At 43.9% G+C, this 26,190-nt stretch overlaps 1 protein-coding gene and 1 long non-coding RNA gene across 3 annotated transcripts in view; one reads left to right on the top strand and one right to left on the bottom strand.

The window, feature by feature from the left end:
- Positions 1-26,190, top strand: part of LOC147636447 (arabinosyltransferase XEG113-like) — a 113,701-nt gene that overhangs the window by 78,246 nt on the left and 9,265 nt on the right. The window contains exons 4-9 of the mRNA XM_086801885.1: positions 4,363-4,468; positions 11,446-11,702; positions 11,810-11,945; positions 12,171-12,265; positions 12,439-12,492; positions 12,875-12,988. Coding sequence (XP_086658011.1) covers positions 4,363-4,468; positions 11,446-11,702; positions 11,810-11,945; positions 12,171-12,265; positions 12,439-12,492; positions 12,875-12,988 — 762 coding nt within the window. The remainder of the gene's footprint in view (positions 1-4,362; positions 4,469-11,445; positions 11,703-11,809; positions 11,946-12,170; positions 12,266-12,438; positions 12,493-12,874; positions 12,989-26,190) is intronic.
- LOC147636448 (uncharacterized) lies at positions 6,419-8,343 on the bottom strand. 2 transcript variants are annotated; one of them, XR_015266535.1, is made up of 3 exons: positions 8,215-8,343; positions 6,833-6,909; positions 6,419-6,532 (listed from the first exon to the last, which is right to left on the bottom strand). It is a non-coding gene; the product is annotated as an uncharacterized LOC147636448 (long non-coding RNA). The 2 variants fall into 2 exon arrangements; XR_015266536.1 differs by lacking the exon at positions 6,419-6,532 and adding an exon at positions 6,643-6,726.

Below are 26,190 nucleotides of genomic sequence, written 5' to 3'. Positions count from 1 at the left end.
AAACTCTGCTTGGATAACGTCATGAGGTACTGACGGTTTGCTGCGTATCATGAGGGCCTGTGGTCTCTCTATCTGTGTCCACCAATGGGTAGCACGTCCTGGCGCCCATACCGCTACTCCATACATCAGTGCCGGTGTGACAAATGTGTCAAATAGCCACCCCTTCGTCCGAGGCTCGTGAAAATGCGCCTGGTGGCACTGTCTCTCTAGCATAACCAATGCTGCATATCCCCGTGTCAATCTAGCTCTGGCTACTGAACCCATGGTGAAGCGCGTGGCTATTGCAGAGAAGGTAACCCCTAGGTACACGTATGATATCACCCCCTCCACCTGGCGTCCTGCGAGAGTGAATGTTAGCTGACTCCTGCACTGTCTCGATGTATGAAAGACCATAACCTTGGTTTTCCCAAGGTTCACAGTAAGACCACTCTGTGTGCAGAAATCATGGAGTGCATGTAGATGCTGCTGTAGACCTCCTGGAGACTAATACAATATCATCAGCATAAAGCATAATATGTACTGAGGTACCTGCTAGATCAACTCCATCTCCGCCTCCCCGTGTAATGAAGTCAGCCACCTCATCAATGTATAACCCAAATAGCGTGGGGGAAAGTGGGCATCCTTGCTTCACACCAATGGTGCTAGCAATAGTCTCGGACATAAATCCTGGGCATCTGACTCGCCCAAAAACATGCTCATATAATGCATAGATGCTCCATGTCATATCTGCTGGTTTGCCAAGAGACTGCAGGCGTTGAAAGAGCCTCTCTCATGGTACTGTGTCAAATGCCTTGCGGAAATCCACAAAGCAGCGATAGAGCTTTCTCTTCCTCACTCTGGCCTGATCAATCATACATCTCAAAGTGAATACATGGTCAGTGGTAGAGAAAGCTCTCCTGAAGCCTACCTGCCCTGATGAGCGTAAACCTGCTCGCTCAGCATATAAGCTAAGCTCTTGCTCCAACACTGCACCATAGAGCTTGGCCAACACGTGGCCAACCATAACTGTCCTGTAGTTGCTCAGATCGAGCATATCCCTTGTTTTGTGGATCGGCACAATGGTGTGCATCGTCCACTCCGCAGGCAAACCCTCTGCACTCGTCATCATACCATCTGTTCTGGGGCATAGTCCCAGATCTCGCAGGCTCTCTTGACTGGACACGATGTGGGAAGCTCTGTAATGCAACCGTGTGTAGGAGTGATGCCAGCTGGGCTGTAATGGTATCCATAGGTGCCAGGGGATCCATGAGTAGGAGCCCATCCTCTACTCTGCTAGTGTATATGTCTGCCATGTCATGTGTGAAGTAGATGGTAGTGTGTGGCGTTGGTATGTGGGGGACTGGTGATACTGGTGATCCGGCTAGTGAAAATGCCAAGTATGTATGATCTGCCCCAATAGGACGAGGTGGGATGGAGAATGAGGTGACAAGCTGTGATGCCTCCAAAGACCCCCTGGTCCGTGTATGACCTCCATGTGGGAAGCATGTCAGCCCTCCTGATCCCGGCCACTGTAGCATCCCGTTATAAATAACGAGACAATGCCTGGCTCCCAACTCTAGTAAGTGGTCCCCATAATGTCCTCTGTCTGGTCCAGTGTCCTCTGATGCCCGACTAGCCCTTATCTCCTCTGGATCCATAGGGTGGAGGATCTCCATGTCATCATAGTCATACACCTCACACTGTCTGGTCTGTGTGTGGGCATTGAAGTCACCCGTAAGACATACTTTCCCTAGTGTAGAATAATGCATACCTCTGACAGACAAGTGTATGGCGAGGCTCCTGTCTCCTCCTCCTGTGGCATGTCCTCTGTAACGACATAGGAGGATCCTGATGGAGGAAAGTAACATAGGGCTATGTATATAACCCTGTCCTGTGAGAGCTGTAAGTTGATCCACATGTATCTGGCCTCTGGATCCTGTGCTACCACTCTCAGTCTCCCCTGTAGCTCGCGTCTGAATAGAACTGCTGCTCCCCCCCCGACCCTCTTGAGGTACCCTGGCGTGTGGTCCTCCTGTATGCTGACTTCCACTGGAATCCCTCTACTCGAGGTAGCCCTCTCTCTGGGCTCTGATGTGTCTCTGTCAGAAGTATGATGTCTCTCCCCACCATAACATGCTCCAGTCGTCCAGGCTGCACCCATAGGGAACCATTACAGTTCCATACTGCCATGTGTATCTCTGTCAGTGGCCTGGTCTGTGTCCCATAGGCCCCAAACCGCTAATGCATGGGCCGGCCATCAATGATGACCCGACCATCTCGATAGAAGGCCTTCTTGCCTTCTCTCCTCGCGTGTAAGACTTGTGGCATGCAAGCTCTCCTATGCTCTAGCTGCATCCTCGTGAGATCATCATCCAAGAAAATAGGAGCTCCCTCTAAGCCTCGTAGTATGACCCTCTTCCTCATGAAGGTGACCCTCTCTGTCTCTCCTGCAAACTGTAGGATGAGGGCTCGCTTGCGTGTTGAGTCTTTCCCGGTCTCCATGCTTTGGTGAAGGGGAGAGGGTCCTCTTCCCTGTAGCCTAGCTTTATGCATAGAAGCTGTCCATCTTTCTCGGGAGTGGAGTTGGGTGTCTCGGCTATACATGTGACTCGAATGTTGAGGCGGCGGGCATGCCTCATCTTCTCCTCCTCAATGGTGGTGTGAATGATTTAATGTTCTTCCCTTTGAGTCTCCTCCCTCACTTCTTTGCGGAAAGAAAAAAGGGAGAGAGAGAGAGAGAGAGAGAGAGAGAGAGAGAGAGAGAGAAATGAAATGATATATTAACGTCTTCAAAAGGCCAAAATGACCTATGAGACCAAAAAGGTTACAACAATTGGTGGATCTGATACAATGTCTGTGTAAGGAAAGCTAAAAACAATTAAACAACTAACTGAAACTGAAACAACTATGAGGAAAAGTACGGTACCAGGAGCTCCTAATGGATAACATGTGGGAGGAAAACTCCAGCAAACAACAAAGGTAAGCATCATACACATCACTATCCAAAGATGTCTCTCATTGGTCGATGGCGGATATCCTCAATGTCCTCCATGGTGAGTACTCTGACTGGACGTCTCCCATGCCGTGCTAGAGAGAGAGATTGTATAACGTGTGCTAAAGACCCAAAGGGTCAATGAGACTAAAAGGATGTTACAGATGATCCATGAGTAAGCTGATGCCATGATAACATGAAAAAGAAAAACCAAGCTGCCAAAAGAAAGATAGGTGTACGTCTCTTAAAGATCCATTGGGTCTATAAGACCAAAAAGTGTTCCGTAAGTTCCATGTGTAAACTGGAAATCAACATGGAAACAAGGCCGCTTACCACACAGACCCTACATGTACAATGAAAGGTAGAAGCAAGTGGAACCAGTGGGATTCATCAAGTGTCATCTTCCTCTGATCCAGTAAGTGTTAAAGAGCATGATCTTGGTTTCACCAAGATTCACTGTGACGTCTCTCTCATCACAAAAGCGTTGAAGTGAATCAAGGCGCGGTCAATGGAGGCCTATCACATTGCTTGGGACTACCCACGAAATACTTGCCAAGGCAGTTGCAGCCAGTATTGCACAATGTGATTCATGATACGCAAAATGGGTTCCTTCAAGGAAGAATATCTTCTCTTTTGATTTTAATTTCATGAAATCGAAGTGACATTTAAAACTCCCTAAATCCAATTTGGGGGCTTTCGCAAAAATTCTCTAATTGGATTGGGGGATTATTGCAATCTCACTTCAAATTGTTGTGTCATTTCGATTTCCACTAAGTTGGACTGACATTTCAAAAATTCTCAAATTCAAATTGGGGGTTTTTTTTTTTTTTGCTTGAAGTGAAATTGCAAAAAATATTTAATTTGTAACTTTTGCAATTTTATTTGGTTTGGTGCATTGAAGTGAAATTGCAAAATCTCCTAGTCTGGGAGTTTTTGGCAAATTTTCTTTGTTTTGGTGAAATTGAAGGTGATATTATAAAAATTCCTAAATCTTACTTGAGGATTTTTGCAATTTCATTTCTATTTTTAGAGGTGCTAAATATTTTAAATATTTATTTGTTCAACATTAAAGATACAACTGCAGGATAAGTATAAAGGCCCTGTCCCGTGCTGTTATGAGCACATGAAAATGCCCCAAAATTCTAAGAAACATGTAGGGATAATCCTTGTGAAGAGAAATGGACCCAAATAGTTAAGAGAGGTTAATTTTGGTTTTGCTTCTTGCATGTGACAAAACACTCTTCTCAGCTCATCAGCCATGGTGGTTATGTAGGATCAAGCATTGCTTTATTCAAGAATGATAATGCTTTCTATCTCAGCCTGTACACCTGCATTTGCAGCTTTGCCCATCAAGGACAATCTCACCATGACAAGTTCTTGGCTCATTACAGAATCCACTTCCATATTTTGCAAAGATTCCTGCAGCTGATGTCTTGGTCTCGAGTGATGAAGTGGCTAGTTCAGTAAATGATGATCGGCTAGAAGTTTGGGAACGAGGTATTTGTCTGACTTTTGATGTTGTTTTTAGCTCATTGATGATTCCCTCATTGTCTTTGAGTAAATTCCACTTTTTTTGGGGGGTTAAAGTTGAAAATTTATATTATAATAGAGTGGTTACAAAAGCTTTTTATCCAAGAAGCTTAACTTTGATGCGGACATATCTTCGGAAAACATTCAGAGCCTTGCTTGTAGTTCCACCAAATCCAAAATATATCAACTCAACTCGCTCTCTCTGAGGTTTTGCATTATCATTTCCCTTTTTTTAATCTCAATAAGCTTCTCTGCTGCAGCTGACTCCTTTGTAAGATTTGCCAGATCTATCTCCATGTTCTCTTTTTGGAAAGCTTCCAGATCCTCAATCTCAGCCAGCAATTTAGCCCTTGTGAGAGCAGCTCTCCTCAACTGCACAAACAACCACCATCTCAGTCCAGGCACTGAATCAGACTATTTTCCTGAAACACACATAATAGATAAGCCGCTCTGATCACATTCCATAAACCTGTTGACATTCCCTTAGCCTCTCCAAGCAAAATTTCTTTCCAATTTAATGAAGCTGCGTGGGCTGGAGAGATGGTGGTTGTCAAGAGTTGTCCTGTTTCCTTGACAGGTAATGAAAAGATGCGGAATGGTTTCAATCTCCACTCTACATCTGGGGCATATGCAATCACCTATGCCAATCCTTTGGGCTCTCTCTTGCGTCCAGAGGGACTTGGGAAGAATTCACCAAAGAAGACGAGAGATTTTAGGGGGAATGATGCTAGACCAAATGCTGGTAAACCTGAACTTCCACTGCCTTCTGTACTGGGAAAGATTCCACCTTGAGTTGAGCTTAGCATGTAGAGGGGGATCCACAACTTTAAATATGGGGATTGGAAGCAGACTGTCTAGTCCTGACCAAACAAAAGCTTTGATCTGTACATCTCCTTTGATCTGTATGAATGCAGCAAGGTTTCTATTCCATAAGGAGAGTCTGCTAATGAGCTGGTCTAGATTGTCCTCATTGAGTTAAAGGTTTCTCTTAGTTCATCTTGGGACAGCCATCTGTGATATTGGAAGTTCCAGACATCTCCCCAGGTAGACACTCCCTTCATTGACATCTTGCAGGCATATGAAAGAAAGCTAGGATGAATGTTATCCTTACAGACCATTGAGAACCAGATAGACTCCAAATGATACATTCCTGCCTGAGATTGCCCATTAGGGTGAGTCTTGATTTGCACCTGTTCCAAGCTTTCCAGAGACCTTTGAGAAGTTGGCTGCCTTTAGGTTTGATTTGGATTTTACTACAGTATAGGGTCTCCATCTTGGATAGGCTTGAACAGAAAACTGAGAGGCATCTCTATGCAACAACTGAGCCCAATCTTCCTTTGGGCTGGAGAGTCTTCTAATCATCCATTTAGAGACCATCCTGTCAGCCCAGGACTCCTAGGGCTGGGAGACCCAAACCACCATCCTCCTTTGGTAGGGTGCGGTACTTCCAAGCGACTTTTGGCAGCTTGAAGGTTTCTGAGTCACCACCCCATAAGATGTTTCTACACAAGGCTTTAAGGGGTTTCAATTCGGCATTAGAGGTCTCCAACAAGACAAGAAAAAGTAAGTATGCTTCAAAACAACAAGTCTGCCAGCCATTCCCTGTTGCAACCCTTTCCACTTTTCAAACTTCTGCTTTACTCCATCTATGACCCACAACCACCTCTATGATTTGACAGCCTTGATCCAACAACCATTGTGGGGGTACTTGCAACATTGTTCTGGTACCAGTTTTAGAGTGGTTGATTTGAGATCCAAAAGCAAGACAAAAGGTCTGGAGACACTTCCAGAAGGATTGAATAGACCTGTTGTCATTATGGACCATACTGTAGCCAATTGTTGGAGGCACATCTGCTCCTCACTATGGGGGAGGGTTAGCCCTCTTAGAGATGCTTTCTGAATGGCATCTGAAACCAACCACCATAGGGCGTCTGCAGCATAGTTACCAAGGAACGGGAATGGGGGAATGTTTTGACCCTTGGAAACAGGGAACGTTTCGGAGGATGGGGGGAATGCCACGTCATATCTTCACTGTTGATTAAAAAAATAAATAAAATCAAAATACATTGAAATCATAGATGTACAAAACATAATATAACGAGAGAACTCCAAAACAGAGTTGTAACTTTCAAGTTTCAAGTCTTTACTCGTAGGCCGAGGCCTTTGCAAAAATGAGATTACAGATTACATCAATCATCAATGATCAATGTCAATTTATAGATGATCTACAATCAAGAGTGACGAGTCAAAACTTAAAGTAAGATTACAACGACAAAATGAATATGATAAATCAAAACTACATAGTACAAGGAAAGGTTTTGTTTAACTCACCTCTTGGCCAAGCTCTATGATTTGCTTTCGATTTCCACTCCAATGGTGCTTCATAGCTTCAATGGTGACCTTCATAGCTTCAATCTCCAACCACTTGAAGTTTAGGATTTCCACTCAATGTGAAAGCAACCTATGCTTTGATACCATGTAAATAGAATGGGGATGCACGAATAACACTTTCATAAATTCTAATTGGCTCATAAATTCTAATTGGCTCTCACATAACCATAGACAAGAATAGGAGAAGCCATTGTTTCATTCCATTCTCCTTCGCATACTCTTCATCCTCTAAAAACCACACACACATAATGATAAGTTCACACCATACTAATGTAAAACCAAGTGTCCACACACTTGGCCATTGGGCACGATCGATTTTTGTCCACACTCCTATTCGCTAATGCATACCACAAATGTGTCACACCGACACTATCTGGAGAAGCTTGCTATCTCTATAGCCATAACACATTTACGTCTGCCTGATGGTTCTTTTTCATCAGGTCAGGCTTCTTAGCTAAAAGGGAGGGGCTTGGGAGTCTTTCTTCTTCTTTTGGGATGGCAAGGACCAGGGGAAGATCTTCCTGAAAATCCATGTTATCAATCTCCCTCTCCAGAGTGTCGGACATCAAATGTACCTTTTGGGTACTTGGAACAAACTTGTCCTCTACGTGAGTTTGATCTAAGTTAGCTTTTGAGAGGGGTCAGTCGAATGAACTAGTAGGGTCTTTATATAGTGACCCTGGTTAGGAACAGATGGAGAATTTTTAGACGGACAGTTCTTTATATAGTGACCCTACTTGTTACAATGAAAACATGCATTAGGCATATTCCTATAGATGATGGATTGCTTAATGAATAGATTTTCTTTCCCCAGGTTAATAATTAGGGTTTTTGAAAGAGCTTGACTTGGGTCCATTTCTATGAGGGCCTGCGGATGCCACCTAGGGTTTAGTTCTAAAACAGGTCTCTGTCCTAGGAGTTTTCCCAAAGCTTTCACAATAAGTTTAAGCAATGGATACAGGTGTAAGGGGAGATCAGGGAACTCCACCCAAACTGGGATTTTTTGTAGGCTTAGGCCCATTGGGGAGAAAATCAGGGGGTCCATCGGAACAAGGAAAGTGGGGAGTGCCTCATCCACTGTCCAGCACCTAAAATATTAAGGGCCATAACCTCCTCTCTGAATAGAAAACTAAAGTAGTTATCAGGCAGATATTGGATTTGATCAATAATCACCTCCCTGGAAAGCGAGTTAGTTCTGATCCAGTTTCTGAGTATCTCAGTGGGAGGCTGGGGGCCATGGCACAATCCAATTAGCGCCCTGGACTGGTAGACTTCCATCCAATCCTTCACCAAATGGAAAGGAAGGGAAACGGAAGCCTTACCTTCCGTACTTCCATTATCCTCTTGTTTAGAGTTGAATTCGCTTCCTCCTTCGTCATCCTCAGACCGGTGTGATGACCCTGCGAAGGGCAATGTCCTTGTAGATTACCATGAGCAGGACTCCGATCTGGTTCTCTTCTAGTTCCTTGGACTCCATGGCTAGGAGACTTCTGATTGTTGACAGGAGTTGGCTCAAGGGTGTCCTCCTGGTTGAGCTTTCCACAATTCTCTGAGGAGATAAATAGCGGATTGATAGGGAGTGCCTAGAAGAACTCCAAAGCCAAATCTGGGACTGAAGAGAGGAATGGTGCGTGGTTCCCTGCATGCAACTCCAAAGTGCCAAAGGGTGTCGGAATTGGCAACTGCTAGGGATTCGACTGACCTTCCGCTTGAAGATTGAAGCGCGGGTAGGTTAACTAAAGACGGGGAGCAATCATGTGGCCACCTGCCATGGGCTCCTGTGGAAAGCTTCTGTTCTGGATATCAAGCTGGGGACTATGCAGCGTCGACGTGTAGCTGGGAGAAAGACGGCTGCTCTGATTTGGTATGGACGACATGTAGGGCAAAGGGGGCCGGGGGGAGGGGGGGGGCTTGTGGCCTCCCTCTGGGGAGGGACTGCTCTCTAATGATTTTCTACTATATGAATGCAAATTGGGTGTAATCATGTTGCATGTAAGTCTTAATCAACATGCATGTGATCAACTTTAAAAGATTCACCAATAACTACGAGTTTGGTGGATCATGCAATTATTTAAAATGACTTAAATGGATGAAATTTATATCGCCTTTGAATTGTATATGCACATCTTTGACTTCACTTCTATTTTATCTATTTCTATTAGATGTAATAAATTATCTTTTTAGATCATGTGGTTAAAAAATCATATTAAGGTTGTCGTGCAATATTCAATTACACTTATGATCTTGCCATGATGATAAGCCTATAAAATATATATCATATTGAAAAGCATATTGGCCTACTTGCATGGCTGATGATGATGGCTACACACTTTGACCAAGATGTGTTTAAAAGTTGCTAATTAAAAGAAGCTAATTAAATCACAATCTTCATGCATGGTAACTGCCAAATGATTGCTTTGAAGAGAATAAGATGTGATAGAGTTAGAATCGACTACTAAAAAATTTTGGCAGCATCTTTTTTTACATGTGAATGATTGAGACTACAAGAATAAACTAAACACAATAAGTGTAATAATACATCACTTAGCCATGGAGAGTGCCCTTTATCTATCTAGGAAATGATCAGGAGCCAAGGCAAACATCGCGGAAGGGAGGAGATAAAAGAAACCCTAATCAACAGCTAAATGTCTCCATCGCCACCGCCTCTCTTTTGCTCCTCTGGGTCCGCTTTATCTTGAAGCATTCCACAATAAAATTTTCAAACATACACTTAGATCCTTTGAAAAGCCTTCCTTTTTTTAGTTTCACTGTCTGGAATGCCAGGCTTCTCCTCACTCGATAGATGCATAGGATCCCTACTCTCAGGCCTCATTGGGAGAGCTATGATATTTCTCCAGTGATACAACACAGATATCGGCATAGACTTTGGCACTCATACAGTAGGAGCCATATCTCTCATTTCTTTTGGTTATTCTTACATGGTGGTCTCCCCACCAATCAGTGGAGATCGGTTTTCGGTGTAGCACCTTCCTGTCCTAGGTGTGCGGCAGATTCTGAGACTATACAACATTGTTTATGGGGATGTAGCACTGCACAACAAATTTGGGGTTCTGTAGCCCAACTTATGGGCAAATTGAGTGGCCGAGCCATGCTTGTGACTTGGGGGGCAATTGCTTGGCTCTCCCAGTCCGGTCCGTAGCTTTTTTATGAGGGCAGTGGTACAGATTTTGCTATTTTCATTCGTAGAGGTATTGCCCAGCATGGTTTATTGCAGGATGTTCCTCACTCTGATTATACACCCCCCCAAGACAGAGGATTGACACCAGTTGGGAGATTGTTGCCAGTATTACAGCATGGCAAATCTGGAGAGCTAGATGCACGGAGGCTATTGAGGGTGTCCAAATTTTTAGGTCTCAGTGCATTAGTACTATATGGAGTGATATCATCCATACTCTTATGGCTACTTGGGCTCGCATTTAGGGGCCCTCTGGTTCTGCGCAGGCGAAGCGCGTGATTTTCATGCGCGAGTGGGACCATGGCATCTTCTTTTCCTGTAGTACCATAGGTCTTACATGACATCATGATGCTCCTCAGTGGTTGAAATCACCTTACATATTGGGGTGATTCTATTCTTTTCCAGCTTAGCTGTGATTGTTTTATGTTTTTCTCATACTTAATAGAAGTCTCTTTTTGGAAAAAAAAGAAAAAAAAATATACACTTAAACTGAATGCAATGGACAAGAAAAAATGTGAGATTCCTTCACAAGATCTGGTTTATTACACCTGATCGTCTCGCAAATATTGCGCCTTCTTACCTCTACTTACGTCGATTTGCCACGTTGGCGAATGACAATGCGTTTCCCTTGGAAGGAAAAAGTAAGGAGTGTCTGGCCGGTGTCTTACTGCTTGCAGTTGTGATTTATTTCATGGCTGTTGTGGTTTTGTGCATGGTGGTTTTCAAATCTTAATCCCATTAATTGTATAAGTGGTTCCGAGATCCTCGCCGTTACAACTTCCTAGTAGTAAGTGTAGTAGCTAGTTTCAGGCAAGTCGCTGTCATAAGACTAGGTCCAAGGGTTAAGCCAACCTGGGTAGAGGCTTAGTGTTGTGTATGTATGGGCAAAGAGTCAGATGTGTGGAGAAGTGGTTCACACGTGAGGGCTGAAAATCCATTGGTATATATCTTGGAAAAAAAATTAAAAATCCATTGGTGTATATGGGAGGGGTGGATCATTAAATTTATGCCATGCTAGTTATTTTCTTGCTCATAAAGCTCTCACCTCACTAACTCCTCAATCATATTCCTAATTAATCTTAGAGTTAGCTAGGTCTGCTTGCATGAGAGATCAGGCTATGGCAAATCTTGCCAAGGCCGTTCTCAAGGCCCTAAATGGTGTCCACATACCATACTTTGACCAGCAGCAGTGTGCCCAAACTTTAACAGGAGGTGGAGCATTTTAGTTTTGGCAGGTCGAAATCATTTTAGCTAAGGTTAAAATGTCTTAGTAATGTGAACTCCTTACTTGCACAGTCTTCAGTTTTTGCTGCCTTGTATGTCGTAGATTTCACACTGATTCAAAGGTACTATGCAGCCCAAGGTGCATACAACATTGGCATATTTCTATGGCGCCCTTCAGAGGTAGCGAAACAGTTTGCTAGTGAATGGAAACGACAACTTCTAGGAGATGACAAGATATGGGACCAGAATGGATTCAATGACCTGATGAGAAAGCGGCAAGGTCCTGCCGTAGAAGGTGACAGTGGACTTTTCTATGCATATGATGGGAACCTAAAACTAGGGGTTCTTCCTGTTAGTATCTTCTGCAGCGGACACACTTATTTTGTGCAGGTGAAACAGGCTAAGCATCTTTGTTTGGATGTTTTGGTTTTAAACAGCAGCAAAGTGGATAATGTGAACATTTGTAGCTGCACGGTTTGCATTGTTGTGCAGAGCAGGCTTTATATGAGAAGCTAGAGCTAAAGCCCTACGCAGTGCACACCACGTTCCAGTTCGCTGGCACACCAGGCAAGCGGCATCGACTACGAGAGGCTAAGCTTTTTTATGACAAACCTGAATACTACAATGCTCCAGGTGTGAACGTGCTTGTCACATCTAAATATACTAATTAATCTCTCAGAAAGGAAATAAAAAAAACCCACATGAGGGTTATGCTTCTAATCAATGTTCCTTGCATAAGAAATATGTATGATAAGAAATATGTATGAAAGAAGACAAACTGATTCAAGCTCACTTAGAGCTCTATGCTTGGTTCTATATGAAAAAACCATTGTTTATATGATGCTGTCTAATTTGTAGGTGGGGTTTTATCATACCTCTCTTCAATCCCCGAGGATCTGTTGACAAGTGGGCCTCACTCTATAGAGAACCATTTCAAACTCATGAACTATCAAGTATCCCATTTTTCGCTCGTATCATTTTTTGGTTGTATCTTTCAAATTTAGGTGAAATTCTGTATAGGAACTCTCAAATTGTTGTCTACATTTTTTTTAAGGACAATATATATAGTATACCGTTTTATCAACACGTTAATAGTATGCTATTCCTTCATTCCTTTATCGTGCAGTTAAAACAGATACGGGATGCATTGGCTATTGCCTTTATTTTGAATCGTACATTGGTAAGCACTAGCATTTCTTTTGTTAACTTCCCTGGCCCAGAGCTTGACACCAATGCCTAAACCAGAAGGGACGGATATGGTGACATTTTTTCTTTCATCAACTACAATTTTTGAGGGTGGGATGATTTGTCAACATAAAATGAAGTATCCATGGTTGGAATGTATATTTTCTCTGAATTCCCCCTATGTTCTCTCCCTTGGTTCTTAATCTCTAGATTGTATCACATTATCATTTATCACTGAATTGGTTGCTTGAAGAAGCAACTGCCTTGCAGATACGCTATAAATAGAATTCATCAAGTTTGCCAGCATGCTAGTATCTCCACTTTTGTAGGTGTATATGGATGTTTTGTGTTGAAGAATTGGCATTGAATTTGTGCAGGTGATGCCTGAATTATGGTGCAGACTCGACCGCTTGTGGTTTGGCCATCCTGGTGTGCTTCCAGGCACAAAGACTAGCCAGCCTTTTTTGTGTCCCTTGGACCATGTTTTTGAGGTGATTGTGCTACACTCTTTTGAGGTCATACTTCAAGTTCATAATTAGACTATTTTCTTTCTTTTAGGCTTTTCATGCCACTTGGCATGCTGGACTATTTTTTATTGAGAAAGGCATCTGCACAACACAAACTACATTCCGATGACGACGACAGAGCTCTCGTAGGTATGTACCAAAGCATCGCTGATCCGCATAAACTGTAAGAGGGGCCGAATCCATCTCGGAAGAGACAAAGAAATCTCCCGCAAATCTCATAATAGGGTGGGCATCTACACAAGAAGTGCTCCTCTATCTCCACTTCCCCGGTCATGCATACCGTGCATATACATGCCTCTTGGGGCTTTGCTGGACTCAACCCGTACACGGTGTGATGACACTCTCATTTGGCCAATGGCAATACTTATGGCATATGACATGTGCTGATGAAGGTATCTAGGGCTTATAAAAATAATATAATAAACCCATCATAAGTTCTCTCTGTAGAACTGGATTTTTGTGGGGAGCTTGGGTGGGGCCATCCGTCTGGAGTCCTGTCAAGTTGAGGCGGAGGTGGTTGATCTCTTACCGGGGGAGATCCAAGGACGGTGACTCAAGACTATGTTGAAAGGGGGGAAGGCAATCCATCTGAAGGCCATGTTGGTCAAACCAGCTGACCACCCGTGAGTACCAGGGTCTGCTCTATCCGTGTCTTGTGGATGATGTTCTTAGCACACCCCTCTTCTACATTCAATCTTGACACCACTATAGAATGTACGTCTTCATTTGTAGCTACTAGCTAGGCTATCTATTTGGAATTCTCTGAGAGTTTGTATAATTGCTTTTATTTCAACTACATGAAAATTATAGTGAGGGTGGCTTGACCTTGCGTAGGAGGTGGCTATCTTGGAAACTCTAGGGTAGGCTACTATGCTGAGGTAGCTTGCTAATGTTCTTCCTCCTGAGTGGGGTGTCAAGGGCCAGCCGCGGGAGGCGGTCTACATCCAGCGTGTATATGGTGATGTAGGCGATGGTCTGAAACAGTGCATCTATGACCAAGGGGGAGACCCCAAACTCAGCCTGTGTACACATGGTGTATGTAAGTGGTGGTCTGAAACAGTGCATCTATGACCAAGGAGGAGACTCCTGTTAGACATCATCCCCTTGCTGTTGGCTTCCTGTGTGGTATCCTATTTTAGCCTATAGGGCTGACCATGTTAGCCAGAGGGGGGCTGGTCACCCCTCACATCATTTTCCCATATTTTTCCCATTTTATGGAGTCTTGGGCATTTATCCTAGTCGTGGAGAGCTGGTCGGCTGCCCCTACATGGGCATATATATAGCCGGTCCTTCCCTCACTCTTTTTCATTGCTTAGCATTGTTTGTTGCAGTCCCTCACACACAAGACCTTCTCCCCTCTTGCTCGGGACTTGTATTCTTGGTTGGTGATATTGAGAGCAGGTCTATACTTCTGTTTCCTCTCCGTCTCTCTCTCTCACTCTCTCTCTCGCGTTTCCACTTTCCATTCTTCCGTTGTGCGTTCTATCATGGTATCAACCCGCCGGTGACATGCAGCGTTGGATGCTCCCTCCTCTGCCTCCTGCGTTTTTTCTTCTTAGATTTGCTGCTGGTCGGCTGGTCACTTCCCGGCTCTTCTCCACTGCAGCCCGTGGTCTTCCATCACCAGTTTGACCCCTGAGACCCCTCTACACACCTGTCGGCTGCCAGGGCAGCAGCACCTTCTGTGCTGCGTTTTTTTTTTCTACAGGTGGTTTTGCAGCAGTTTTTCATCAACATCTATCCTTGTAGTGCTGTCAGCCTATTCTGTACAGGACAGCAGCAGTATATGTGTGTGCGTTTTTCTCCTATAGGTTGTTTTCTGATGCTGATTCGTTGATTTGAGGCTTGGTGGTACCTTACACTTCTGCATTTCCAGAATTTGCCCTATCTACTGCCCTGTTTAACCTCTGCGTTTTCAGATTTGCAGCCCTCTAGTTGCTGCGTTTTTCTGCACTGATCTGGCTGGTAGCTCTACCTTCACCTGGGCTTCTTCCATTGGACCCGAAGGTACCTTCTTTTCAGCGTTTTTCCTCATATGAGGTGTGGAACCTGGTTGGCCTAAATTTTCAGGTTTGCAGCCCTCTGGGTGGCTGCGTTTTCTTCTCTAGGTGGACACATATCACATGCAGAGGGGGTTTTGTGTGGATTGTGGATTGTGGCTTTGGTGGCAGTTTGGTACTTGAGGAGGATACTGAATTTTTTATTTCAGTCAGCGTTTTGCTGATTTTGGAGCATCTATACTTGCATTTTGTTCCTAGCCTACATAGTTACCCGGTTTCTTCATGTTCCTTGCCTTCTGTTGGCGGTGGAGTGCTGTTTTTTGCTGGGTAGCAGTGTTTTGGCTGCGTTTTGCTTCCAAAGGAGTTTTCTACACTCAGAGGGGGCCCATCTCCAACTACTTCAGTTGAGGATCAGTTTTCGGGAGAAGTCTACCTCTGCCTCTGTGATGCTTCTGAGGATGCCCCTCCCCCTGCCAGTACTGCATTGGGTTTGATGCGGTGTGCAGGTTTGTTTTGGAGGATGGATTTTTGAACCCGGTGGGATGCTTTGGATCTGTGGTTGCTAACCGTGCTTGGGGCACAATGGTACTTCCAGATTTGGATCAGAATCAGGTTGGGCTTGTATCAATCCGACGACATCATTTTTCAGAGGGAGATGTGGAGTCCTTTCATCTGGCGATGCCCACCTCAGTGGAGTGTGCTTATGTATAGCATTGGGCAACTCATGGTATGGAGTTTGAGCAAATGGACCCTATCTTTTCTTCAGAGTCTTATCATCTTGCGATGCCAACCTTTACAGAGGATGCTTCTTTTCAACATTTGGCAACTCTTGTTACAAAGTTTGAGCAAATGGACTCACAGGGTTCCAGTGAGGAGCAACCTACTTCTCCTAGGATTGATTATCTACAGGATCTAATCTTGGTTGGTTTTGAGGTTTTACAGACCTTCTCTAGGTTGGAAACACGACATTCGACTTCGGGGAGTGTTCTTACACTTGGGTTTGGATCCATTATTTGGAGCAGCACGTCGCAACCTACATGGTTGTTTTCTTCCAGAGGAGCGTTGTACCTGGTAGCTTGTTCTGTTGCTTTTGTAGCTGAGTTGCTAAGGAGATTGCTTGTGGAGCTTTCTTGGTACCTGTTGTTGCAGTCGTTCATCTATGATCGAGGACGATGTCTCTGGCTTCTTGGATTGCACTCAGCATCCGATGCTGAGAGGGAGTGTTAGACATCATCCCCTTGCTGCTGGCTTTCTGCATGGTATCCTATTTTAGCCTTTAGGGCTGACCATGTTAGCTAGAGGGGTTGGTTACCCCTCACATCATTTCTCCATATTTTTTCCATTTTATGGAGTCTTGGACATTTATCCTAGTCGTGGAGAGTTGGTTGGCTGTGTGAGAAAGAAGAGATGAGAGAAGAGACAATGTACTCAAGAACTCATCAATGAACCACTAGCCAACTTCATTAGAAATGAACTACAATGCCTCGTATATATAGGAAAGTTCCTCCACTCTTTCCTCCACCCAAAAATGTGTGTAAATAGAAAAAAATGGAAATGAATGCTATAAATCCCAAAAATGCCTAGAGGCTAAAGAGTGTGCCACTAGCGTGACACCATCTCGAGATGACACCTATCCAACACCTCCTCTTCAGATCCAGATGGGAGGACCAACGCCAACGCGCTGAAGAAGATAATCCAAGGTAGGTCGAGGAAGAGGCTTAGTAAACAAATCAGCAACATTATCTTTGGTAGGACAATACTCAAGCTGAATGCGACCTTCAGAAATCCAATCACGAACAAAATGAAAATGAACATCAATGTGTTTGGATCATCCTCGAATAACTGGATTTTTGGCTAAAGCAATAGCACTCTGTGAATCTGAGTAGATGAGTGTCGGAGTACATGAACATCCAAGGTGATTCAGAATTTGCTGAAGCCAAAGTGCATCAGAAGTGGCATCAAGATATGACTTGTACTCTGCTTCGGTCGACGAAGAAGAAGTAATTCGCTGCTTTTGACATTTCCAAGAAACAAGTCCTTTACCAAGCATAAAACAATAGCCTGACATGGAACGCCTAGTATCAATACACCCTGTCCAATCAGAATCTGAGTAACCAATAAGTGTATCTCCACCTGCATAAGAAATGCCATACTCAAGAGTTCCATGAAGATATCGAAGAACCTTCAAAGCTGCCTGCCAATGAGATCGACGAGGCTATGAAGAGAATTGGCTGAGAATACTCATAGCATAGGAGAGATCTGGCCGAGTGTTAACCAAATAAAGTAGAGAACCAATAAGTTGGCTATACTCTGTAGAATCAACCTCAGGGGAATCATCATCTTTGGATAATTTTGAATTAGGATCCATGGGACAAATGAGTGATGCACAATCACGCATGCCATATTTCTCAAGCAACCTTAAAGTATACTTCTTTTGACAAAGAAAGATGCCAGAAGCAAATTGCCACACTTCTAAACCAAGAAAATAGTGGAGTAGTCCAAGATCAGTCATGGCAAATGATGTTGTGAGTTGAGTTTGAACCCATTTGAGTAGATCCAAATTAGAGCCAGTGAGAATTAAATCATCCACATAAAGCACAAGAATGCATATATCATCATCCACAATAAGCACATAATACTTGGATCCACCAAGCGATTGTACTTCCATAGGTCCTGCAAGATCAGCATGAATAAGCTCAAGTATGCGTGTGGCCCTATGAGTAGCCTCCTTTGGAAAAGAAGCCCGATGTTGCTTTCCTTGAGCACAAGAAGAACAAATATGATGGCGAGGTTTCTGAAGCTTTGGTAGACCTGTAACCATGTCATGTTAGACAAGATGTTGCAAAGTAGCAAGAGGAACATGGCCAAAGCGGAAATGCCATAGATCACTATCTTCATTAGAAACAAGTGCTCTAGGAGAAGCAAATAATTGATGAAGATGAGACTCATGTGGTGGCAACTGTGCTGTAAAAGAGCTTATATGATAAAGCCCAGCATTTTGATAACCATGTGCCACACAAGAAAGTGACTGTCTATCAATGATTTCAATCACTTCATCATCAAAGTAAACCCCAGGACCTTTAGAAGTAGCCTTAGAGATAAAAAATAAGTTGGCAGACATCTTAGGCACATGCAAAACATCATGTAAGATAGCATCTCCAAAAGAAACATCACCAATATCAATCACCGGGAGAGACGAAGCATCACCAATGTGTACTGATGAAGAGATAGACTTATAGTTTTCCAATAAGGAAGAACTATTCGTCATGTGAGAGGTAGCACCACTGTCGGCAATCCACTCATCCGCAGTATGCGTATCAAGATCTTTGATTACCACAAGTGATGTGTCACATAAAGAAGTAGAAGACATAGCAACATATGCACTCTTGGCGTTACCGTCTTCCTTCTTGTATTTGTTTTTGTCGTGAGAAGATGTTGATGTAGAAGAACCCTTAGATTTGGATTCAAGTTCAGCTTTTACCTTCTTGGATGCCGCCTTCTTAGCAAAACAACGATCCTCCGTATGGCCACTACGACCACAGAAAGTGCACTTCTTGGAAGAATCCTTTGATTTGTCCTTGTCGCCTTTAGTTGAAGAATCTTTAGCATTGGAATTAGAGCCTTTGCGTTGATCATTCTCCTTGCCTTTGCCTTTGCCCTTGCCTTGGCTTACAAAAGCCGAGTCCTTTTTGTTTTGCTTGCGAGTAAGGCACTTATCATGAAGAAGACCCATAGTCTCTTCAAAGGAAGGGAAAGGAACTCGAAGAAAGATGTTATCTTTGAACGATTCAAAAGAAGAAGGCAATTTACCAAGTAGCTTGTGGACCGGATTGCTTACCAATGTACCAAACTCTTCAAGTTGCCGCTTGATTCGATTGAATTCTCCAATCTTCTCCACTATGTTATCGGATTCGGAGATAGAAAGCTTATCCAAATCTTCTTCCAACTTAGCCATCTTAACCGTTGAAAGTCTTCCATATTGCATTTGTATAATAGGGTTAGGTTTCATGTGAGAGACAAACACACAGAGAAGAAGGGAGAGAGAGAGAGAGATATATATGTGGGGATAAGTCAACTCATCGGAATGAGTGTGTGACTCCTCTATCACACATGTATATTTTGCACTAGTACACATAGTGCACTTAGTACATTAAAAGTACTAAGTGTACTATGTACTATAACTTATGGGCTTGTACACACTATAAGGGTGGGCATAATGCCTTTACCCTAACAACCTCCCACTTAAAGGCAAAGTGCCCTTAAATGAAGGAAAAGAAAAATCAGCATGTACATGATAATATACAAGGCCATATCAAGGCTGAAACTGGCCTCATCCAATGCCCATCAAGTGTCTACAATGAGCAAACCGCTCTAGAGGCAAACTCTTTGTCAACAGATCAGCCGGGTTGTCATCCGTATGAATCTTAACAAGCTGAATTTGCTTGTTCTCTATCACCTCTCTGATGAAGTGATACTTCACATCCACATGCTTCATCTTTGCATGAAAGACAGGGTTCTTTGCCAATTGGATGGCACTCTGTCTGTCACAATGCAACAATGCAATATCCCCTGTATAACCCAAATCAACCACTAATCGAGATAGCCATAATGCCTCCTTGCAAGCCTCTGTGGCTGCAATATACTCGGCCTCTGTAGTAGATAAGGCAGTGCACTTCTGCATCCTCGATATCCATGACACAGCACCTCCTGTGAATGTAAACACATAACCGGTAGTAGACTTCCGGTTATGCATTGCTTTTTGATGTGTCCCTTCTTGCCACAATAATGGCATTCCAAGTCCTTTTTGGAGCGGGACTTGCTCCTTCCCCGTTCTTGGCTTTTACCCCTTTGCTGGGATCTCCCACGTGCATTCATTGCATTGGACTTTCCAACAGAATTGTTCTTCCTGTTCATCTCTTCTTGAAGAAGAGCACCCTCCACATCTTCATCGAATTGCTAGTGGCCATCCTGAATGTGTCCCAACTCTCTGGCAAAGTGCATAAGAGAAAGGTGACTTTGAACTCATCGTCCATTGCCAACTTTTGATTGATTACCTGGCTGACAATACCATTAAACTCATTTAGATGGGCTGTCATAGACGCCCCTTCCTTCATTTGAAGACCTATGAGTTTCTTCAACCAATACACTTTGCTTGAGGCACTTTGCTGGGCATACAAGTCCTGCAATCTTTGCCACATTCCCCAAGCTGTCTTCTCTTCACGAATGCTGAAAAGTAAAGTGTCTGACACAGACAACATGATGGTAGATCTTGCCGGGTCATCCATATCTTCCCACTCTTCAGCAGTAAGAGAAGCGGGCATTACACCCCTTTCTTTGATGGACTTGTGCTGCTTCTTATGGAGCAACACATTATAGCACTGGGTTTGCCAAATGTCATAATTATGCGAGCCTTCAAGCTTCTTGATGTGAAGCAATGAAGAGCTCTCACCTGTGGTTGCCATAGCAATATGCAACCTTTGTCAATGCCTGACTCCCTGCAAGATGTGCAAACACTGCACCAAAGCACACAAAGTGCTCACAGTTGTTCTCCCAAAGTTTATCTCCCACTGCGGAAGCACGAACGCAACTCTACTCCCACTGAATGTGATAAAATCACCTAAATCTGGTTGCTTCAGATTTAGGACAGCACCTTAAATGTGCTCTTTTGCCCTTCCAAGGTACTGTACAACAGTACCAAGTGCTCACCAATGATGTACCAAATCTGTACCGGCAAGTACAGCAGCTGAAAATGAACCTTTTCCTCACTCAAATCAGTGTACAGCCATGCCAAAACTTGCACAAAGTTGTACCAAATCTGTACCAGCAAGTACAGCAACAATAAATGCTCTCCTGGCTGTCCAAATGAGTGAAAATCAGACTTTTACAGTCCCGAACACTGCATACAACAGTCCTGAACAGAAATTGGGCAAAAGCCCCTTGACTGCAAGCTGATTTCTGAGGATTCAAGGCATAAAAGTCTTGCCTGCTGCTTTGCCAAGCTCTACAAGCATAAAATCTTGAAAAGCCCCTTGATTTAAGATCAATTTCTGATCATACATGGTACATTAACGCACATGAAGGCATCCAGAGTCTTCACAATGCTTCCCCTTGGCCACATATACATCCAATACATAAAAGCCCCTTGATTTACAGGCACATTGAGTGCTTGACAGGCATCAACACATTGCCCAAAGCATCAAATGCGAGTGCCTGCATGCAAATCAACCCAATCGGCACAAAAGCCCTTTGATTTGCATTGCAATTTCCTGCAATTTTGGCCCGAATGTGAGATTGCTCACATCATACAGCATGTATGAATGCCCAATTGCACAATTACATCAAAAGCCCCAAATTTCGACATCCAATTTCCTGCAAATTGACTCTGATTGTGACCAATGTCACCCAATTTTGCTCAAAATTTGAGCAATTTTGGCACCTGTACCTGCTCAATTGATAATTATACCTGCTCAATTGCAAATCCCAAAAAAAAAATTGAAGCAAATACCTTTGCAATTTCTGATTGCAGGAAAGAGGAGGGGGTCGTGCTGATGCTGTTGCAGTCTGATTCTTGGAGATGATCCTTGGAGAGCTTTGATGGCTGCTCCAATCAAGCTAGTGGAGCTAGAGATTCTGCGTTACAAGGCGTTTGAGCCGGTGCTGCTGCTGGGACGCATCTCTGCTTCGCATTTACTGACGTGGAGTCCGTGCAGTGCTTTGGGCGGAAGACGACGGTGGCCTGTAACTGCAAGCGTACACACACGTACACACGGACAGAACCGCTCCCTATAGGGTGTGAAAGAACCGAGGACGCCGACGACCTGCGCTCCGCCTTCGCCTAGTGGTGGCGGGTTGTGCTCGCCTAGTCTGGCTTCGACTTGGCGTCCCGCTACTACACTCACTGCGACCCACGCCTCAACGCCACCCAGTCGCTCGAGCTCGCCTTCACGGGGACACGTAAGCTTTGTTACGCCTTGGCCAGCGCTACACGCTTCCCCACGATATCCACCTGCCGTGCGTTGTTGTGCGCTGCTTTGCTGCGTCTGGTTCGCTACCTGCTGTGCGCTGACTAAATACCTGCTGTGCAGCGCTTTGCAGCACCTGTGCCTACTGTGCTTGCTTTGCTGCGCTGCCTGTCATGGCAGCTGCTGACACTTGCAACACCCAAGCCAGCCACCTGTTGCCTCGCTTGTGTGCACCTTGTGTCACCTCAACAGCACTGTCAAGTCGCCTCAAGAGCCACGAGATACAGAGTGTCGCCTGCTCTGATACCAGTTGAATGGGAGATTAAGAGTTAGGGTTAGGTTTCATGTGAGAGACAAACACACAGAGAAGAAGGGAGAGAGAGAGAGAGAGAGGCATATGTGGGGATAAGTCAACTCATCGGAATGAGTGTGTGACTCCCCTATCACACATGTATATTTTGCACTAGTACACATAGTGCACTTAGTACATTAAAAGTACTAAGTGTACTATGTACTATAACTTATGGGCTTGTACACACTATAAGGGTAGGCATAATGCCTTTACCCCAACAGGGTGCCCGGGGGACTAGGGCCTTTTACACACTTGTTGATACCATCAATGCATGTTTAAAACACTTAAACATGGCCACAGCCTTAACACATATCCATCATCACTTTGCATAAAATATAAAGTTGGACAAAACATCCACAAATGCTGAAAATGGAGCTTGCACGTGTGACACCACATAGAGGCCAGAATGGGCCGACCCTCCCCTTGGAGTATTTTATTACCCAAGGAGAATAATATCATGTACAAGCTTTGAGGGCCTTACTCTCCCCATGGGAGATGCCGGATTATCCATATACAAATGCCATAACACAGGCCAACACGAGGCAACCGAGCTGAAACATAGGCTGTAGAAATGCCGAGCAAACAATATAATCCATATACCTCCGTGTGGGTACTGATTCTTCCCCAAAAACCACTGGTCTTCATGCAATAGAAAGGGTACTGCAAGTACAACTCTCCATTCAGCGGGTACAGCAGTAGGTACAATGGCTGGTACAACAGGTACAGTGGCTGGTACAGGAGGTACGGTGGCTGGTACAGCAAGTACAGAAGCTGGTATAGTCGGTACAATGGGTGGTACAGTAAGTACAGAAGCTGGTACAGCCAGTACAAGGGTTGGTACAGTAGGTAGTGGTTGGTGCAACAGGTACAATGGCTAGAAATCATAATAAATGATTAAATACCCTTGTCTTCAGTATTTCTTTCGCGATGGAAGCCTCCAAAACAGTCCCCAACAGCCGGTATTCTTCAGGGCCAGCCTTCAAGAGAGAGAGAAAGAGAGTAGCCATCATTAGGGCAGCCTGTAACGGTGGTAGAGGCTAGTGTGCAGCAAGAGAGCCTCCATTAATGAAGAGAGAGGGCTCCAATTTTTAGATTTGGGCCTCCCATGAGCTAAAATGGTAAGAGAAGGCTACAATGACAAGTGGAGAGCCACACAATAGCTGAAGTGACAAGTGTGAGGCCACTTGTCTCACTTTGATCCACTTTCTAACAAGTGTCAGGCCACTTGTCTCACTTTGGTCCACTTTCTTGCCACATGTCCCAATCTAAGAGATGGGTCCTTCCATAATCTTTACCTTTAAAAATGTCCCAACTGGTAGACATTCTGTCATAGGCACTTTGCCAACTCTTGGTATCTGCTCAATTCCAGATGTAATGACGCGAACAGAATTTCCATCGGGCCAAAAATAGCAACTCTCCTAAATTTTAGGAGTGTGGTCCTTTGTATTCTAGAATAATCCCCCATTCCCAAAGCTTGTACTTTCCAAATATTTAAACATCGTGGAGTCCACCAGATCCCTTTTAGACTCGGAAATGTCCAGGCTGGTGACATCCTCCCCAACTTCTTAAAAGTTGTCCGCAACTTTAAGCTTCAAGCCATATATTCACGATATAATCATGTCCCATCGATTGGGCGAGACGAGACAGTCTCAAAAATCCAATATAACTGAAGAATCCATGTCCCAAAGAAATGGGCGAGACTAAATAAGTCTCCATAATACCAATATCAAAATCATGTCCCAAGATAAATGGGTGAGACAAAAACAGTCCCATAAGTCCAGATATCATAATCATGTCCCAAGATAAATGGGCGAGACAAATCAGTCCCATAAGTCCAGATATCATAATCCATGTCCCAAGTAACAAAACAGTCCCATAAGTCCAGATATCATAATCCATGTCCCAAGTAAATGGGCGAGACAAAACAGTCCCATAAGTCCAGATATCATAATCCATGTCCCAAGTAAATGGGCGAGACAAAATAAGTCTCTTGCCAACAAGACATCGGTCCACATGACCCTTGGCATAGACATAAGTCTCGTCATGTCCACTTTACCACTTGCACTCCGTGTTGGTACTCTGACCACACACCTTGGATGAGAGGTGGGCTCAAGTAACAAGATAAAACAATCACTTGCGCAGGCATAGATAACCTGGTGTTCCATAAGCATTTCTGCTACACATAGTTTATAGGCATTTCGGCCACCAATAGTTTGTAGGCATTTCGGCCACCAACTCACACTACCCTCTCAAGTGCCCATGTTCCCTTCCATCTGCTCTCTATTGTTCCACCCACACATGGTAGAAACAATCTTCAAGAGAGCACGTAGGACAAGAGAACACTACAAAGGGTATGTTGTGCTTGTCACTACCCTTTGAAGTGCCCATGTTCCCTTCTATCTGCTCTCTATTGTTCCACCCTCACATGGTAGAAACAATCTTCAAGAGAGCACGTAGGACAAGAGAACACTACACAAGGTATGTTGTGCTTGTCACTACCCTTTGAAGTGCCCATGTTCCCTTCCATCTGCTCTCTATTGTTCCACCCTCACATGGTAGAAACAATCTTCAAGAGAGCACGTAGGACAAGAGAACACTACACAGGGTATGTGAATCATGAGTTTCATAAGTCCAATGCATCCCAAATAAAGGGAGCCAAAAAGAATAATCCATCCCAGTAAAAGGGAGCCATAAACATAATCCATAAACCTGAGGATGGATCCAAATCCCTAGAAAAGAAGTCCAGGAATCCATAAACCTGTATACCATAATCCTTGTATACCATAACTCTTACCACATACACCGTGCTAACCACACACCTTGGAGTAGAGGTGGACTTTATCCATAAATGCATCATATCCATGAGATATCCAAAGATTTCTTCTCTATAAACTCAGACAGATTCGTCCATAGAAATTGCTTGTGAAGCCCAATATCTATATAAATCTCGTCCAAGAAAGAAATCTCCATGGATATAATCCATCCCAATAAAGGGAGCCATGAAAAGAATTCATCCCATTAAAGGGAGCCATAAACAATGTTTTCCTGAAACCATCTCAAGGCAAACAACAACACCTTTCTCCTTGCATAGCTATACAAGGGTTAGTGAACATCAAAAACACTTCATAGTAAATAGCCAAAGCACCAACTTTGCAAACTCAAAGTATACTTAGCTTTTCTTTGCTAGGTTGGTCATGAAGCCAAAAGAAATATCTCGTCACCATATCCTTAAGATATCCTGAGATATATCTCCATATAGCTTGCTTGTAAGCTTGATAATATAATCCACAATATCCATATGGAAAGAGTGCTAAACGTGTGCACATAAAGCCAATTTCACACTTCCACGATAAAATTCTGTGAATTCATAAATCCTTAGATCAACAAGCTGTCTACTGCTCATGCTCTTGCTTCATAAGCTATGAAGTGGCTGGCCATGCTTAACAGCAATGATGGTAAGTGTGGTCCCCACTTGAGATCTTTTCTCTTCCTTATTGATAGAAGGAAGCCTATGCTCTGATACCAATGAAACTCGGCGGGTGCTCGGGGGACTAGGGCCTTTAACATGCATTGATGGTATCAACAAGTGTGTCAAAGGCCCTAGTCCCCCGGGCACCCGCCGAGTTCCATGTTACCAATGAAACTCGCGGCGGGTGCCCGCGGGACTAGGGCCTTTTACACACTTGTTGTTTGATACCATCAATGCATGTTAAAACACTTAAACATGGCCACAGCCTTAACACATATCCATCATCACTTTGCATAAAACATAAAGCTGGACAAAACATCCACAAATGCTGAAAATGGAGCTTGCATGTGTGACACCGCATAGAGGCCGGAATGGGCCGACCC

Source organism: Cibotium barometz, chromosome 8, assembly GCF_041138505.1.
Source record: "Cibotium barometz isolate CiBa-2024 chromosome 8, ASM4113850v1, whole genome shotgun sequence".
Taxonomy (NCBI): Eukaryota; Viridiplantae; Streptophyta; class Polypodiopsida; order Cyatheales; family Cibotiaceae; genus Cibotium; species Cibotium barometz.
Note: the sequence above shows the minus strand (reverse complement) of the source record. Positions and strands in the feature narration are given on the sequence as shown.